The following is a 16,725-nucleotide window of genomic DNA, read 5'->3' as shown; positions in this document are numbered from 1 at the left end:
GCAGAATATAGTATAAAAGCAAATTACTGTGGATGCTGCAATCTGGAACCAAAAGAGAAAGGATCATCTGGACTCAAAACATCAGCTCTCTTCTCTCCTTACAGATGCTGCCAGACCTGCTGAGATTTTCCAGCATTTTTTTTCTTTTGGGAGCAGAATATAGGAAGTGTTATTTACAGTGCTGTGCAGAGGCAGTTACTTACTGATAATCTGCTCAGCAATATTCTGCAAACTGTCAGCAGAACCACTTAGTATCCAGACTTACTCTCAGCTTTTGTACAGACCTTGTCAAAAGAGCTGGAATGAGATGAGAGTGACAGTGTAGTAAAGGCAGCATTCAACTGCATGTAGCATCAAGGAGCCCTAGTAAAATTGAAGTCAATGGAAAACAGTGGGTGGGGATCCTGTCTGAAGCCTTTTTTTTTCATTCCTTCGTGGGACTTGGGCGTCACTTGCTGACCAGCACTTATTGCCCATCCCTAGTTACCAAGGGCAATTGAGAGTCTATCACATTGCTGTGGCTCTGGAGTCACATGTAGGCCAGACCAGGTAAAGACAGCAGATTTCCTTCCCTAAAGGACATTGGTGAGTTAGATAGGTTTTTCCAAAAATCGACACTGGTTTCCTGGTCGTCAGTAAATTCTTAATTACAGATTTTTTTAAAAATTGAATTCAGATTCCACTATCTGCCATGGCAGAATTCGTACCCAGGTCCCCAGAACATTAGCAGTTTCTGGATTAATAGACTAGTGATTAATAGACAGTCAAAGTTACAGTTTTAAAAACATAGAACAAGAGTGAAAGATAGAATTATAAGCTATGCTGGGGACAGCTAGCAAGAAGTTGCCACGCTCCGACGCCATGTTCGGGACACCTAGAGCAAAAAATAAGCTCCCACCCTTCACACCACTGTTGTCTCAGGTGCTCCCGAACCTAGGGTTGCCAACCTGGCAATGCCAACCTGTGCATGGGTAGTGCCAGGGTGCATTGCCTGCCCATGTCCTCCTTCTTATAGACTACGTGCATCTTCACCACCCCAGTTTGGGTGAACCTGTTGTAAACTTGCCGTTGTAATGCAGCTAAGAAGGAATATATGGTGGGGCATAATTACCTAGAAAATTATTTATGGATGTGAACTTGATTACATCGCTAGCAAGGTGCGACGAAAATCAAAAAATCGTGATCTTGCTGGCTAGATTCGCAATTTCCAGGTTTTACTGTATTTTGAGTCCCTGTTGGCGATTTTGTGGATGGCGAGTGCTACTTCAAGGTTGCCCCATTGTCTTAGACAAAAAAAGGCTTGACATTTGCACTGGAATATAAGTCTGGCAATATGGCTATTTTCAATACAAAATTTGTTGGTAGGTGACTATCGCTTTTATGCTACATTCAAGCTTCCTTATTCTTTCATACCACTTATTAACATTGCTAATGTTCAGTTCCAAATGGGATGCAAACTTACACTCAAAGTTCAGGCAAACAGGATCCAAAATCATATTTCTATTTTTTTTGTGATTTTTTAAAATATTTGTCCTCATTAAGAACCACATTTTATTTTCTGTTTCAATTAATGCATTTTAATGGCATCAGAATGAGTTACAGTAAAAGTTGAAAATCTTTTCATGTTGCACTTTCTTTGCCATGCTGTGCCTAATGTCTGTAAAGGATGGTTTCATGACCTCTTGGGAAGTGTTATTCACAGTGCTGTGCAGAGGCAGTTACTTACTGATAATCTGCTCAGTAATATTCCGCAAGCTGTCAGCAGAACCACTTAGTATCCAGACTTACTCTCAGCTTTTGTACAGACCTTGTCAAAAGAGCTGGAATGAGATGAGAGTGACAGTGTAGTAAAGGCAGCATTCAACTGCATGTAGCATCAAGGAGCCCTAGTAAAATTGAAGTCAATGGAAAACAGTGGGTGGGGATCCTGTCTGAAGCCTTTTTTTTTCACTCCTTCGTGGGACTTGGGCGTCACTTGCTGACCAGCACTTATTGCCCATCCCTAGTTACCAAGGGCAATTGAGAGTCTATCACATTGCTGTGGCTCTGGAGTCACATGTAGGCCAGACCAGGTAAAGACAGCAGATTTCCTTCCCTAAAGGACATTGGTGAGTTAGATAGGTTTTTCCAAAAATCGACACTGGTTTCCTGGTCGTCAGTAAATTCTTAATTACAGATTTTTTTAAAAATTGAATTCAGATTCCACTATCTGCCATGGCAGAATTCGTACCCAGGTCCCCAGAACATTAGCAGAGTTTCTGGATTAATAGACTAGTGATAATATCCACCCGCTCCCCACCACCACCACCTCCCCCCCCAACCCCAACCCCACACACACACACACACACACACACACACCACCACTAGAATAGTCAGTTGCAAACCAAACGACTTTAATCAGGGCTACTCTGCAGTGATAATGCTGCAACCTTAATAAGTCCAGCATGGGACTTCTGCCCCTCAGTGAAAGGATGTCCCACTCTCAAGAGCTGCCAGCCAATCTAGATGGCCAACAGCTTTTGTAGTCCCAGCAATGTCATCACTGATTGTTGGCACTGTTGTGACGGCGAGTGGTCCCACAAAGAAGACTGAATGGATACTGGACTCAAGCAACTGATCACCACAGCATCACTGTGAAGTGTGCCATCTAGAAGATGCACCTCAGTAACTTATTAAGGCTCCTCCAACAGCAACAACAGTCCTGAACTCATGACTTATACCGGATAGAAGAATAAGAGCTGCAGGTGTCTAAGAATATCACCACCTCCAAGTTCCCCTCTAACTTGCGCACATTCAGGCTTGGAAATATATCGCCATTTCTTCATCGTCATTGGGTCAAAATCCTAGAACTCCCCACATAACAGTACTGTGGAAGAACCTTTATCATATAGATTACAATGGTCCGGGAGACCACTCGCCATCATCTTCCTAAGGGCGATTAGAAATGAGCAGCAAATGCTGGCTGTACCAACAATGCCCAGTCCCTGCAAATTAATTGTAATTTCCGTACATAAAGAGCAGTTTGAAGGAGAAATATCTGTTGGTTCCGTGTTTTCCCCAGGCTCAATTGTTTATGTTAAATTCGACTTGTTTACACTGATTATTATGCTAATAAGATTCTTAGGAATTCCTTCACATGTAAGGGTCAGCAATATTGACATAAAAACCAGTGGAAATTTCTGGGCTGGTGGCTGTTAGTTCTTACTAGAACTCAGTTTTGTGATCTTGAAGTATGATAGATCATTGTTTATTTTATCATTTTAGTTTTATCATTTAATATTATTATCATTTTAGTCTTATGACTATTGTTCTGTTTTGGTGTGCAGTATTAATGTCTTCATATGCAGTGAACTTAAATCCATTTTTTAAATAGTTTTGATAAACGTAGAAATTACAATTATGCAAACTGCTCCATGGGGCAACAATTATTTAAATAAACAGATATTTTTACCACACAGCCAGCAGTCAAAAAGTTAAAATGAACTGAAATGGCCTAAACATGAATGAAAAAGGAATGATTTAAAAAGTTACAAAGTGGAAAATATTATCAATTGTAATATAAATATTACAAAGTAATTTTGTAAATAGAAGTACTGATTAATAGTTGATATTAAATCACTAATTGTTCTTTGTGCCTTCTGTTTACAGTACTTCATAAACAACCCAGAGAAGTATGCCTGTGTTTGCTCGAATTGGGAAGAATAGCTTCCAGGTAAAATTACATGTCACTTTTAATTTATGAATATAAACATGGATAGTTTTCACTCTGTTAATTGCCGGATCCCGTGCTTTGATGACCACATGTGTTGCCATCCCTGCCAGGCCAGTTAATGGTACAGTTAATGTTCCTTGATTTTCAGAAGCATTTGATAAGGTGCCACACAAGAGGTTATTACAGAAGGTTAGGGGGCATGGAGTTGGGGGTAGGGTGTTAGCGTGGATAGGGGATTGGCTGTCAAATAGGAGGCAGAGAGTGGGGGTCAGTGGGTGCTATTCGGATTGGCAGTTGGTGACTAGTGGAGTGCCCCAGGGGTCGGTGCTGGGGCCTCAGCTATTTACCATTTATATAGATGATCTGGAGGAGTGAACCGAGTGTATGGTGTCGAAATTTGCTGCTGACACCAAGAGTGGTGGAACGGCAAATTGTGCAGAGGGTGTGGAAAGTCTGCAGAAGGATCTAGATAGGCTGGGCGAATGGGCCAGGAACTGGCAAATGGAATTTAATGTTGGCAAGTGTGAAGTTGTCCACTTTGGTAGGAATAATGGTAGGAAGGACTATTACTTACATGGCAAAAAACTGCAGCATGCAACGGTGCAGAGGGACCTCGGGGTCCTTGTGCATGAGTCGCAAAAACCCAGCCTGCAGGTGCAGCAGGTGGTCAGGAAGGTGAATGGGATGCTGGCCTTCATAGCGAGGGGGATTGAATATAGAAGTAGGGAGGTCTTGCTGCAACTGTACAGGGCACTGGTGAGGCCGCAGCTGGAGCACTGTGTGCAGTTTTGGTCGCCGCACTTACGCAAGGATATTTTGGCCTTGGAGGGAGTGCAGAGGAGGTTTACTAGGCTGATACTGGAGTTGAGGGGGTTGAACTATGAGGAGAGGCTGAATAAACTGGGCTTGTACTCGTTAGAGTTTAGAAGAATGAGGGGAGATCTCATTGAGACATATAAGATGATGAATGGGATGGATAGGATAGAGGTGGAGAGGCTCTTTCCGCTCAGAAAGGACAGTAGAACTAGAGGGCACAGTCTCAAGATAAAGGGGAGGCGGTTTAGAACGGAGTTGAGGAGGTACTTCTTCACTCAAAGGGTGGTGAATCTCTGGAACTCTCCGCCCGTTGAAGTGGTGGAGGCTGCCTCGCTAAAAATATTTAAGACGCGGGTTGATAGGTTTTTGATAGACAAGGGGATTAAGGGTTATGGGGAGAGGGCGGGAAAGTGGAACTGAGCCACGACAGATCAGCCATGATCTTATTGAATGGCGGGGCAGGCTCGAAGGGCTAGATGGCCTACTCCTGCTCCTATTTCTTATGTTCTTATGTTCTTAAAGAGACTGTATTCAGTAACAACTTGTGGGCAGTTCGTTCAACAGTTCTCTGGATTGCAATGTTACAGCTTTGTTACTGTATGCATTTCAAGGATTCACAGAATTTGCTTACCACATAGCTAAAGCAAGCAGTAAGATTATTTTTCATGCCACAGATTAAGGATATATTTTAGCTGAAAGCTGACAATACCTAGGCTTTGGTTCAAAAATGTACATTAATTTCTCTGACGAAAGATCATCCCAGCCTCAACGCAAGCTCTATTCTCTCTCACAAATGCTGTCAGACCTGCTGAAATTTTCCAGCATTTTCTTCTTTCATTTCAGATTCCAGCATCCGCTGTGATTTGTTAAGTTAAGAGTACACTCATTCAAATGAACAATGAAGAGTGACTTCAATAGCACTTTGAATGCCTTTTATTCACCCACATAGCAATTAGAGGCATTTTGACCTCTGAATAAAATTAATCATCAATATGATTTAGTAACTGAAGATTATTAGTGCTTGAAAGGAGTTGATTTTTCAGATATCTAAAATGTATTCTTACTTTTTCATAATGCTTGAACATTGGAGGCACCGAGGGCCCAAGTTTGATTCCCATCTTCATCGGCCTTTGTATTTAGCTGCTCTTTTTACATAAATTTATCATTGTTCTCATATGATTTTCACCATAGGTTGAAATCCCATACTTTAATTGTATAAATATAATCATGTGACAATGGTTTAAATGGAAATGTTTCTTTTTTGTCTGTGGCTGGATGGAGGTGATGCAGGTGAGACCGTATTTACTTAGAATCTGCACAGTGCAAAAGGAGGCCATTTGATCCATCGAGTCTTCACCGACTCTTACCAGGCTTACCTCATAACCCCACATTTATACCCCACTAATTCTCCTAACCTTGGGACAATGAGGGTCCATCTTAGGACTTGATGACTACTGAAGGTGCATTCAAAGTGTGGCCAAACAGGTTGACTATCAATCTATAAACCCTTACATTATGCCTGTGGCAGGCAGCAAGAGCAGAACAATCTTCTGGTCAACGATACTTAATATGGAGGGCTTCCTTCAATGTCTTGCCTCTGCAACAGCAAGTGACCTGTTTGAGGAACTAGCAATGGGAACAGACTGAAGTGTGCGTTTTTCCTGCCTCGTATGTCTCTCGGTGCAGGAAGAGAATCAAAGAAGAAAGGAAAGTACGGTGGCAGTAACTGGTTTAATGTAGCAGTGTTTTGACATCCAGCAGATCTGATAAATGTCCCCACTGGTGATTTGAAAGAAATCTATAGCATAAAACTTCATTGTGGTGATGACTTCACCATAATGGAAGCATTTGTTTCTGTGCTAATTTTGTCTGCAGGTCAGGAACTAATAAATATCACAGCTCAGTGACAGCCTCTCGAATGAAGCATAGGTAACAAGTGAATTGGACACTTATTTGAGCGCATATGTGTTAATGCTGTGTTATTTGGGGATTGTTGTGGGTGATCGCATGCTATTTATTTTGACTCTCAATTCCCTAAATAATGAAATACCCATGCCTGCATACAGAAGCGACAGCTTTGATAAATTTCACCACGTCAACTGAGCAATACACAACTTTCTGAAACTATGAATAACATTCTAAGTAACAATGATTCTACAATTTATCCAGCTGTTCCTTGAGATTGTTCCCCAGTTACTTGATGCTCTCGAAGCTAAAAAAATAAATTTTCTTATTAAGAGCGTCCATCTTAATGAAGAGATTTTAGGCTAATTCATGCCCAACCCATCTGCTCTGAAAACTCTGCTCACATCAAGAATCTGGGATACTCAAAAAGTCTGAATTCAACAACCGTGGCTATCTTGGAGGGTTTTGGGGCTAGTGGAGCTTACAAAGGTAGAAAAATACAAGACATGGGAGGGATTGCTTGACCAGGAGCCAATATAGGTTATTGCCATCGAGGATTATTGTGGATGATTGCATACTATACCTTTTAGTCACAATTCCTCAAATAATAAAGTATCCTTGCTCACATGGAGTGGTCCAGTGATGACAAATTCCATTACTGCAACTGAGTCAGCCCACAACATTCCAAAACAATCAACATTGTTCTAAATAAAACTTACAACATTCTAGAAAAAAGTCGGTTGATCCTATCTCCCGATATTAATCGATCCTTTAAAAGATTGGAATGCTGACTTTTTAAAATGTTGTAAATTGTTCGGTGAGGTTAAGCAAGAGTTGCAGGGATTCAGGAAACCTAACTTAAGGAGTGGAGTTCTGAGATGAACAGTATGGAGGGCTCTAGGTGATTGCAGAATGTTTGTGCCTACCATACTACTTGCAGGCAACATTCCCCAAATGACCCTACAATTCCTCATAGTACAGTGGATTTATTTAATTTTTAACAGTATTGGAATGTTAATAGTTTTGTGTTCATTATGACAAAATCAAGACCATTGAATGTTAGCATGCCCTGTTTGTAACAAAAAATTCTGTTTGGTTAATAAATAGTGCATTTGGACAATTTTTTGATGGTCCCCCAAAATCCTTATCATGCCTTCCCTTGGCTGGTGAGGAAAGATCCATTCAATGATTATAGCTGACAACAGTTGAAAGACATGCAAATCTTTCATTATCCTAATTTATTTGGTTAAGTTTTCAGCATGAAGAGTATGAAAAATTGCTAGGTTAATTAAATCAAAAGGAGGAAGATTTTGCTGAATCTTGCATGGAAGCAAACTGTTTGTGTAGTGAATGAGTGTGAAGCCAGGTATAGGAAGAGGCCCAGTGAGAATAAGAAGATTTACAACATGTCAACCCCTCCAGACATACAGGAAAAGGATGTATTCAGTGTATGTAGTTACAGTGATGCTGGCTGACTTTTCATTAAACAGACTATGTGAGTTATTAGCCAAAAAAAGCAATCAGTTTGCAGCTAGAGTTTCACTTATGCAGAAATGGAATTCATTCAGATCAATACAATTGATATTGTTTTATCCCTATTTACTGCGTACCTTAGCTACCATTTCCAATGTGCCAAACTTATTGTTTTATTTCCTAGCTGCTTCTGTATATACCTATGATATGAATCAATAACAATGACAAGTGCCTTTAAAGCCTACCTTTTATATTCTGTGAATGCTAACATACAGAGAGGGCATAGTGGCACAGTGGTGTTGCGTCACATCACCAGTGTTTCGGGTTCGATTCGCAGCTTGGGTCACTGTCTGTGTGGAGTTTGCATGTTCTCCCCATCTGCATAGGTTTCCTCCCACAGTCTGAAAGACGTGCTGGTTAAGTGCAGTGACCTGAACTGGCACCAGAGTGTGGTGACTAGGGGAATTTCACAGTAACTTCATTGCAGTGTTAATGTAAGCCTTACTTGTAACCAATAAATAAACTTTATTTATCTCCAGCTTACTCTAATTTACTGAACTCTATTTTCTATCTGAGCCCAGATATGAAATGTTTTGCGAGTTACTTTTTTCCCTCTTTGTTTTTCCTGACAATGCAGCTTTCATATCACAAGTAAGTTGATAGAAAATCTAATAACTAGTTTATATTCACAATCTGAAGTAGGAGAACACCAAACATGTGCTGTATTCAACCTTTCACTGACAGTTTAAAGTGATGGATCCTGTGTTTCAGACAGTTTTTAACTTAAAATAAAACCAATTCTTAGATGGATTTTGTGCTTGAATCAAGTCAGAGACAGTGCAATGGGGGGGCCAATCATTTAATGCACAGATATATTCATTGCAATTATCAAACACATTTCTTCTCTCAGCTGCATATCAGTTTTTGTGTATGTGCTTCCACAAGCATTAGCTAATGGATTTGGCAATAAATACCAATTGTAGCATTGCATATATATCAAAAGGAGCAAAGCAGTCACTTGTGTTGACATAGCATGTGTAGCATAATAAAAATTCTGAATTTGCTACGACCAAGTGAGGAGAGGGTGAAACGACTTCCTTTTCTCCTGCTTCAGGTTTGATTGGGACAGTTTTTTTGTGAACTTCGAGAGAATGTGCTTTGCCAATTCTGTAACGGTCCCACTATTTACACTTTTAGGCTGAAAATAATTAGTTGGGAAGGTTTTATTAGATTAAACAAAGAACAAGATAAGTTTATTGAAACTATTTCCTGAACTTAAAAAAAACTCAGTAAATTGAAACCACCATTCATATGTCACACGCATTTGTTTGGGTATACACACACATACACACACACTTGTACAGATGGCAGAGTAAAAGAATAGGCTTATAGGATTTTTGCAGTTCATGAAAAATAAAAGAATACAACATATAGTTAGCTGTTCCTTGACTGGTCCTAAATCCATGATTCGACATTATTCAGTTGTGGGTGCAGTTATTTGGTGTAGATTTCCATATTTCATTCCCAAAAGAAATCAGCTTGCAGCAAACTTCTCTTCACAAAATGGTTAATTTGCAAACTGTGCACAGCACTTCCAAGAGAGAGAGGCAAAGAGAGCAAACAACTTCAACAGCCTATGTTCAATGCAGCAATGTATTTTGTTCTCCCTTTTCCGGGATAATTTCCTTGAACAGTGTGTGTTGGAGCCGACGAGGGAGCGAGCTATCTTGGATCTGGTGCTATGTAATGAGGCGGGTAGAATTAGGGACCTTGCGGTGAAGGATCCTCTTGGAGAGAGTGATCATTGCATGGTGGAGTTTCTGTTGCAGATGGAGGAGGAGAAAGTGGGTTCCCGGACACGCGTCCTTTGTTTGAATAGAGGGGAGTATGGTAGGATGAGAGAAGAATTGGCGAATGTGGACTGGGGGAGCGCGTTGGAAGGTAGGTCTGCTGAGGAGCAGTGGAGGATCTTTAAGGAGATCTTTCTTGGTGCTCAGCAGAAATTTATTCCGATGGTCAAAAAGGACAGTAGGAGGAGAGGTAATAAGCCGTGGATAACGAAGGAGGTGAAGGAAAGTGTTAAATTAAAAGCGGAGGAATTTAGAGTAGCTAAGAGCAGTGGGCAAGAAGAGGATTGGGAAAGGTTTAAATGTCAACAAAGATTGACAAAGAAGTTGATAAAGGAGGGTAGGAGAAGCTATGAAGCTGGGCTAGCGCTTAATATAAAAAAGGATAGCAAGAGTTTTTATAAATATATAAAAAGGAAGAGGCTGGCTAGGGTGAACGTTGGTCCTTTAGAGGATGAGAAAGGGGAGCTAGTGGTAGGGGATGGGGATATGGCTAAGGTATTGAATAACTTTTTTGTTTCTGTCTTCACGGAGGAGGACGTGAATAATTTGCCGGGTGTTAGCGATGGAAAGGTGGTAGGACTGGAGGGTCTTAATGACATTACTGTTACTAGAGAGGTGGTGCTCGACAGACTGGAGGGGCTGATTGTGGACAAGTCCCCAGGACCGGATGGAATGCATCCGAGGGTTCTGAAAGAAATGGCGGAGGTTATAGTGGATGCCTTGGTGGTTATTTTCCAGACGTCGCTGGATTCCGGGGAAGTGCCGGAAGATTGGAAAATGGCTAATGTTACGCCGTTGTTTAAGAAGGGTGCCAGGCAAAAGGCGGGGAATTATAGGCCGGTTAGTTTAACGTCTGTGGTAGGTAAAATGTTGGAATCCGTCATTAAGGAGGAAATTGCGAGGCATCTTGAAGGGAATTGCTTGATAGGGCAGACGCAACACGGTTTCATTAAAGGGAAGTCGTGTCTGACAAATTTACTGGAGTTCTATGAGGATGTGTCTAGGGCAGTGGATAGAGGAGAGCCGGTGGATGTGGTCTTTCTGGATTTTCAGAAGGCGTTTGACAAGATACCTCACAAGAGGTGAGGTTATTGCAGAAGGTCAGGGGACATGGAGTTGGGGGTAGGGTGTTAGCGTGGATAGAGGATTGGTTGTCAAATAGGAGGCAGAGAGTGGGGGTCAATGGGTGCTATTCGGATTGGCGGTTGGTGACTAGTGGGGTGCCCCAGGGGTCGGTGCTGGGGCCTCAGCTATTTACCATTTATATAGATGATCTGGAGGAGGGAACTGAGTGCAGGGTGTCGAAATTTGCTGATGACACCAAGATTGGGGGAAAGGCAAATTGTACGGAGGGTGTGGAAAGTCTGCAGAAGGATCTAGATAGGCTGGGCGAATGGGCCAGGAAATGGCAAATGGAATTTAATGTTGGCAAGTGTGAGGTGGTCCACTTTGGTAGGAAGAATGGTAGGAAGGACTATTACTTACGTGGCGAAAAACTGCAGCAGGCGACGGTGCAGAGGGACCTCGGGGTCCTTGTGCATGAGTCGCAAAAACCCAGCTTGCAGGTGCAGCAGGTGGTCAGGAAGGCGAATGGGATGCTGGCCTTCATAGCGAGGGGGATTGAATATAAAAGTAGGGAGGTCTTGCTGCAGCTGTATAGGGCATTGGTGAGGCCGCAGCTGGAGTACTGTGTGCAGTTTTGGGCGCCGCACCTGCGCAAGGATATTTTGGCCCTGGAGGGAGTGCAGAGGAGGTTTACTAGGCTGATACCGGAGTTGAGGGGATTGAGCTATGAGGAGAGGCTGAATAAACTAGGCTTGTACTCGTTAGAGTTTAGAAGAATGAGGGGAGATCTCATTGAGACGTATAAGATGATGAATGGGATGGATAGGATAGAGGTGGAGAGACTCTTTCCGCTCAAAAAAGACAGTAGAACTAGGGGGCACAGCCTCAAGATAAAGGGGAGGCGGTTTAGAACGGAGTTGAGGAGGAACTTCTTCACTCAAAGGGTGGTGAATCTCTGGAATTCTCTGCCCGTTGAAGTGGTGGAGGCTGCCTCGCTAAATATTTTTAAGAAGCGGGTTGATGGGTTCTTGATAAGAGAGGGGATTAAGGGTTATGGGGAGAGGGCGGGAAAGTGGAACTGAGCCACGACAGATCAGCCATGATCTTATTGAATGGCGGGGCAGGCTCGAAGGGCTAGATGGCCTACTCCTGCTCCTATTTCTTATGTTCTTATGTTCCATTTGATAAGCAGTCCTTAAAGTACCTTGCCTGGCTGTATATTCCAGAGAAATTCTATTGGTTCCTGTTTGCTGCAGTTATTGTTTCAGAATAGGTAATTGAATGTTGATGTCTCATCTCAGAAACATTTGTAACATCTCAGGATTATGTATTGCTAACAGGCAGTGAGGCCTTTCACACTCCCCATGAAGTTGAGTGCCTGCTTTCCATCCCACTTGCTGGAATGCAAGATTGTGTGTGTTGTAGCAAGCTGAGTAGATTTGTCATTTGTTCCCAAATGGTTCGGTTTTTTTGTAATCCACTCAGAAAAACAAAAACTAGAAATTATGTCTTTAAAAGGCATATCCCTTGTAACACAAGGTACTTCATAGGAGCATTTTATAGCATTATTTAACACTAAGCCACACAAAGCAATATTTAGAACAGATAGTCAAAAGCTTGGTGAAATAGATTGCTCTTAACAGCTGCATAAGGATGGAAAGAGAGTTGGAGTGATAAAAAGTGAGGGAAAGGAAGAGAAATCCAGAGTTTATGGCTACAACTAAAAGCACAGTCAACAAAGATGGCACAATTAAAATCTGGGATGGTCAAGAGGTCAGAGTTAAATGAATTAAAAGAGTTTCCCATTGAATGCATCCCTTGCTGCTGGGAAGCCTATGGCTGGGATATGCCATCAACAGGATCAGAAGGTCCTGCTGGTGTGAACAGATGGAAAATTCTGACCAGTGTTTTTTATTACTTTGTTGCATCTTTTTGATTTTAATTTTTCTTTTGTATCTCTAGTATATGCATGTTCAGGTTTTATGCATCAGTTTGCATAAATAATGTATAAACATGTTCAGAAAGAAAATATAAAAATAGTGAACTATATTCATTTAATTAAAACAACATGTTTCTACATTAAATTCAAAAGAAAAGATATTGGGTGCAATTCTACAAAATAAATTCTAAGTGCTGAATGAGCGAGAAAATGGGAGTGAATGGTGCTGGTTTCTTCGGCATGCTGTAAGTTGTAACCTTACAGTACTGATCACAATAAAAGAGCCTCAATGCAGTTCTCGCCGGAATGAACTTTCGCATGACTTGCCCAAAGTGGCTGCAGTTGTACGGTGTCAATAATAGAGAGCTATGTATCAATCAACACTAATGATGGACACACAGGCAGTCACGCCAAGTAGATGGCACCAGACAAACAGTTCCAAAATTCATAGAGGGAGACCTGGGCCATCTGATTGATCCATTGGAAGAGAGGAGGGACATTTTCTTCCCCTGGATGGACGATGAGTCAGGGGTCAGCCAGGCAGCAAGGCCTGGGAGGACTGCCACCGACGCAAGAAGGCAGTCAGTGCCAGTACCTGATGGCAGGAAGAAACTAAATGATCTCGTTCGGGCAGCAAGAGTGAGTGTCCATCTCATCTTGCCATCAGTCCTGTCTGTCATGCCTGCAGTGTTCCTGCCTTGGCAAGATTTGAACTCAGGTGCCCAGGACATTAGCTGAGGTTCTGGATTAATAGGGCAGGATTTTCCAGCTGTGCTTGCCCCATAAATGGAAAATCCCACCCGAGGACCACGGACCTTCCATGGCCTGTCCCTCACTCACTGCGATTCCCATGGCAGGTGGAATGCGGAAGTTCACCCCAGAGTCCAGCAATCATACCACAAGGCCATCGCCTGCCCAATAAAACAGGTTTATTTACAGCAGATAATGTTTTTCTTAAAATTAATCATTTTAAACCAAAAATTTAAACCAAATTAATAATAACAATATTAAATTAATAATAATTGGACTTTTATCACGCAATGAAAATAGGGTTTTTGCTTCTTCAGCCAATGAGACAAGTCTCATGTGTGACATTTCTCAGAAGGTCATTGATTTAATTTTTTGAATTCTAGCATTAAATAATTGTGAATGCTAAATTCTTTAACAGCACTGAATTGAATCATGGAATAAACCATCAGTAACTAGGAAATCATACTATAATTGGTGGTCTGAATTTTTACTCTGTCTTTTTAAAATGACCATTAGCATATATTTCCTAAAATAATCCTTATTGAAGCCTAGCAACACAGAAACTAAACTTTAGGTAAGTAAATGAATGACTTAGTAAGGAAAATTATTGCTGAAATTTTGCTCAGTATCCCACCAATGGAACTCACTGGCTCTGGATTTCCCAGGTGTGAGGGGTGCATTCAATGGGAAACTCTGTTGACAACGATGGGACCATAACATCCCGTTACCAGTGACTATGCACCACCTCCCACTACCGCTAAACATGTCACGGAGAGTGAAAAGTCCTGTCCTATGTTGGCATCTAGTTCTTTGATTTATCATTTCCTTGATGTATAGTTTTTGAGGCTTTTATTATGTTAATGCATCCAACAGGAAAGATTTGGAGTGCATATGAGACATTAAAGAATCACTTGCAGCTCCAGATCTAGACAGCTGAACCCTGGGCTAAGCATTGGGCTTAGGGTAATGACATCAGTTAATACGCACCAGGTTGGGCAGCGAACATTTAAGTAGCTCTATCTGATTACCATAGTGAAGAAAGAGGCCATTCAGCCCATCATGGCTGTATCAACAACAGTTCCATCCAGGCCCCATCCCCATAACTCCATGTATTTACCATGCGAATCTGGCTGATGCTAAGAGGCAATTTAGCATGGCTAATCAACCTAACACGTACATTTTTGGCTGTGGGAGGAAACCCACGCAGACAAGGGGAGAACATGCAAATTCTACACAGTCAACTAAGGCTGGAATCGAACCCCGGTACCTGGTGCTGCGAGACAACCATATGCCATCATGCCACCCAGGATATTCGATCAGTTTGTTGTCCAACTGGCACTGTGACCACAACAGGCAAACTCGGCACAGATTGATGCTCTTATCTGATCCTTTCTAACTCATGTGATTTTACAACCTCCTTGACAAAGTTATTATGCTGTCAGGAAAGACGCCCAAGATCACTTTCATACAATTTCCACAGCTGACAGACTGCCCATGTTTTTTTAACCAGAAAACTGCAAAGGTGTTGTTGATTTGCATTTCACTTTCAGTGACTGGCAATTTATTGACACCTATTTCAATACAATCATTTTCCAATGCTTCATCGCAGTAATTAGTACATTAGTACAAAACCCAAGCAAATGAACACCATCAGTTAATTGCGCGGTCAAACAAAGACATCTGCCACATCTCCTCCACAATGATCTAAAAGTTTGATCCATCAGTTAGGATTCTTAGAAAAATAACAATTAACCTTCAAAGCAAATGACAAGATGTTTTATTTGAGAAGGGAGAAACGGGAAGTGGGTGAAAGACATGTTGGACGATATTCTTAATCTTTTGCTGAATTTGCAAGGCCGTCTCTCAAATTCTGAAATTCAATTTGACATCAGAAAGCTTAAGTGTTTTGGAATGTGTAAAAGGAACTAAACACAAAACGTCACTCAGTCAAAACCCTTTGTGAACACTCGAAGAAAACAAATGCTTTGCACATTAAAATGCACATTCTAATTTTAAATTAAACCCAAAAGCTTGACAAAAGGATATTGTCTCTTGAAAGCTTGTTTGCCAAAGATTATATTTAAACTGAAATCTTCAATGTTATCGGCTGGAATGTAGGACCGAAGTGACTTACCAGAACATGGGCAGGTAGAGTGAAAAATCGATTCTACCCTTGATACAATTATACAGAATCTATTTCATACACTGCACAAGCGGCACAAAAACAAAAGTGTATTAGGAATCAGGAGATAGGCCCACAATATCCTCAACCCAATAAGATATAATTAGGGGGTACAGATTCAAAATAAGGGGTCTCTCATTTAAAACGTAAGGAGGAATTTCTTGTCTCACGGGTCTGTTATCCTTTGGAATTCTCTTCCACATTGAGCAGTGGAGGCTGGGTCATCGTTCAAGACTGAGCTAGACATTTTTAGGCTGACAAGAGAGTCTGGGGTTAATGAGTGGTAGCTAGGAAAGTGGAGACAAGAGCACAATCAGATCAAATAATGGAGCAGATCTGAGGGGGCAAATGATCTAGGCTTGCTCCTAGTTATTTACTTTGCAGAATACCAGACAATGATGCTCACATATTCAGTGATGATAAGTAGTTTTTAATCTTATAGTGGGGCATAAGTCAATAGGCAATGTCCCTATATTCTCTCTGACCTGGAAGAGAATAAAAGACTCTGAAGATGACAACATAACATGGCAGATAGCTTTCAAGGGCATGTGCCTCATCCCTTCGTTTCTTCCTTGCCTTTCTTCTGAAATGCATGATTCTACTCTACCTAAAGGGATGGCTGCTTTGCAAATTCAGCATGAATGATATGCTGAGTGAAATGCATAAAATTCCAATCAACTGTGTCTCCCTTCTGCTGCCATTCAAATGAATTTTAAAAAATCCATTCTCAACTTCAGCTGCTGTAAAAGTAGCAAATGCCTCATCACCAGAACTCACAAACAGGCACCAAGACCTGGTTTGGCTGGTGGTGAGAAGGGCACTCCCTGTCAGATCCTTCATGTACACTCGAGGTTTTAACATGACAGCATACTGCCCTCAAAGCAACTGCGGGGGTGATGAGATGGTCGCACAACTCGTTGTGGAATGTGCCTTTGCAAAGAAGGTCTGGAGTGAGATGCAGTGGTATTCGTTGAGGTTCATCCTGAGCGGCTCGGTGACGCAGGACTCTGAACTCAACGGGCTGTTTCCGGGG

General features: G+C 41.6%; 1 protein-coding gene across 7 annotated transcripts in view; it reads left to right on the top strand.

Moving 5' to 3' along the window:
* Positions 1-16,725, top strand: part of gas2a (growth arrest-specific 2a) — a 161,063-nt gene that overhangs the window by 72,715 nt on the left and 71,623 nt on the right. For all 7 annotated transcript variants that reach the window (XM_080189894.1, XM_080189893.1, XM_080189892.1 and 4 more), the window contains one exon: positions 3,649-3,712. In XM_080189894.1, the coding sequence (XP_080046020.1) occupies positions 3,649-3,712 (64 nt within the window). The remainder of the gene's footprint in view (positions 1-3,648; positions 3,713-16,725) is intronic.

This window comes from Carcharhinus amblyrhynchos, chromosome 6 (genome assembly GCF_965287045.1).
Source record: "Carcharhinus amblyrhynchos chromosome 6, sCarAmb.v2.hapA, whole genome shotgun sequence".
Taxonomy (NCBI): Eukaryota; Metazoa; Chordata; class Chondrichthyes; order Carcharhiniformes; family Carcharhinidae; genus Carcharhinus; species Carcharhinus amblyrhynchos.
This window is presented reverse-complemented; position numbering and strand designations above follow the sequence as displayed.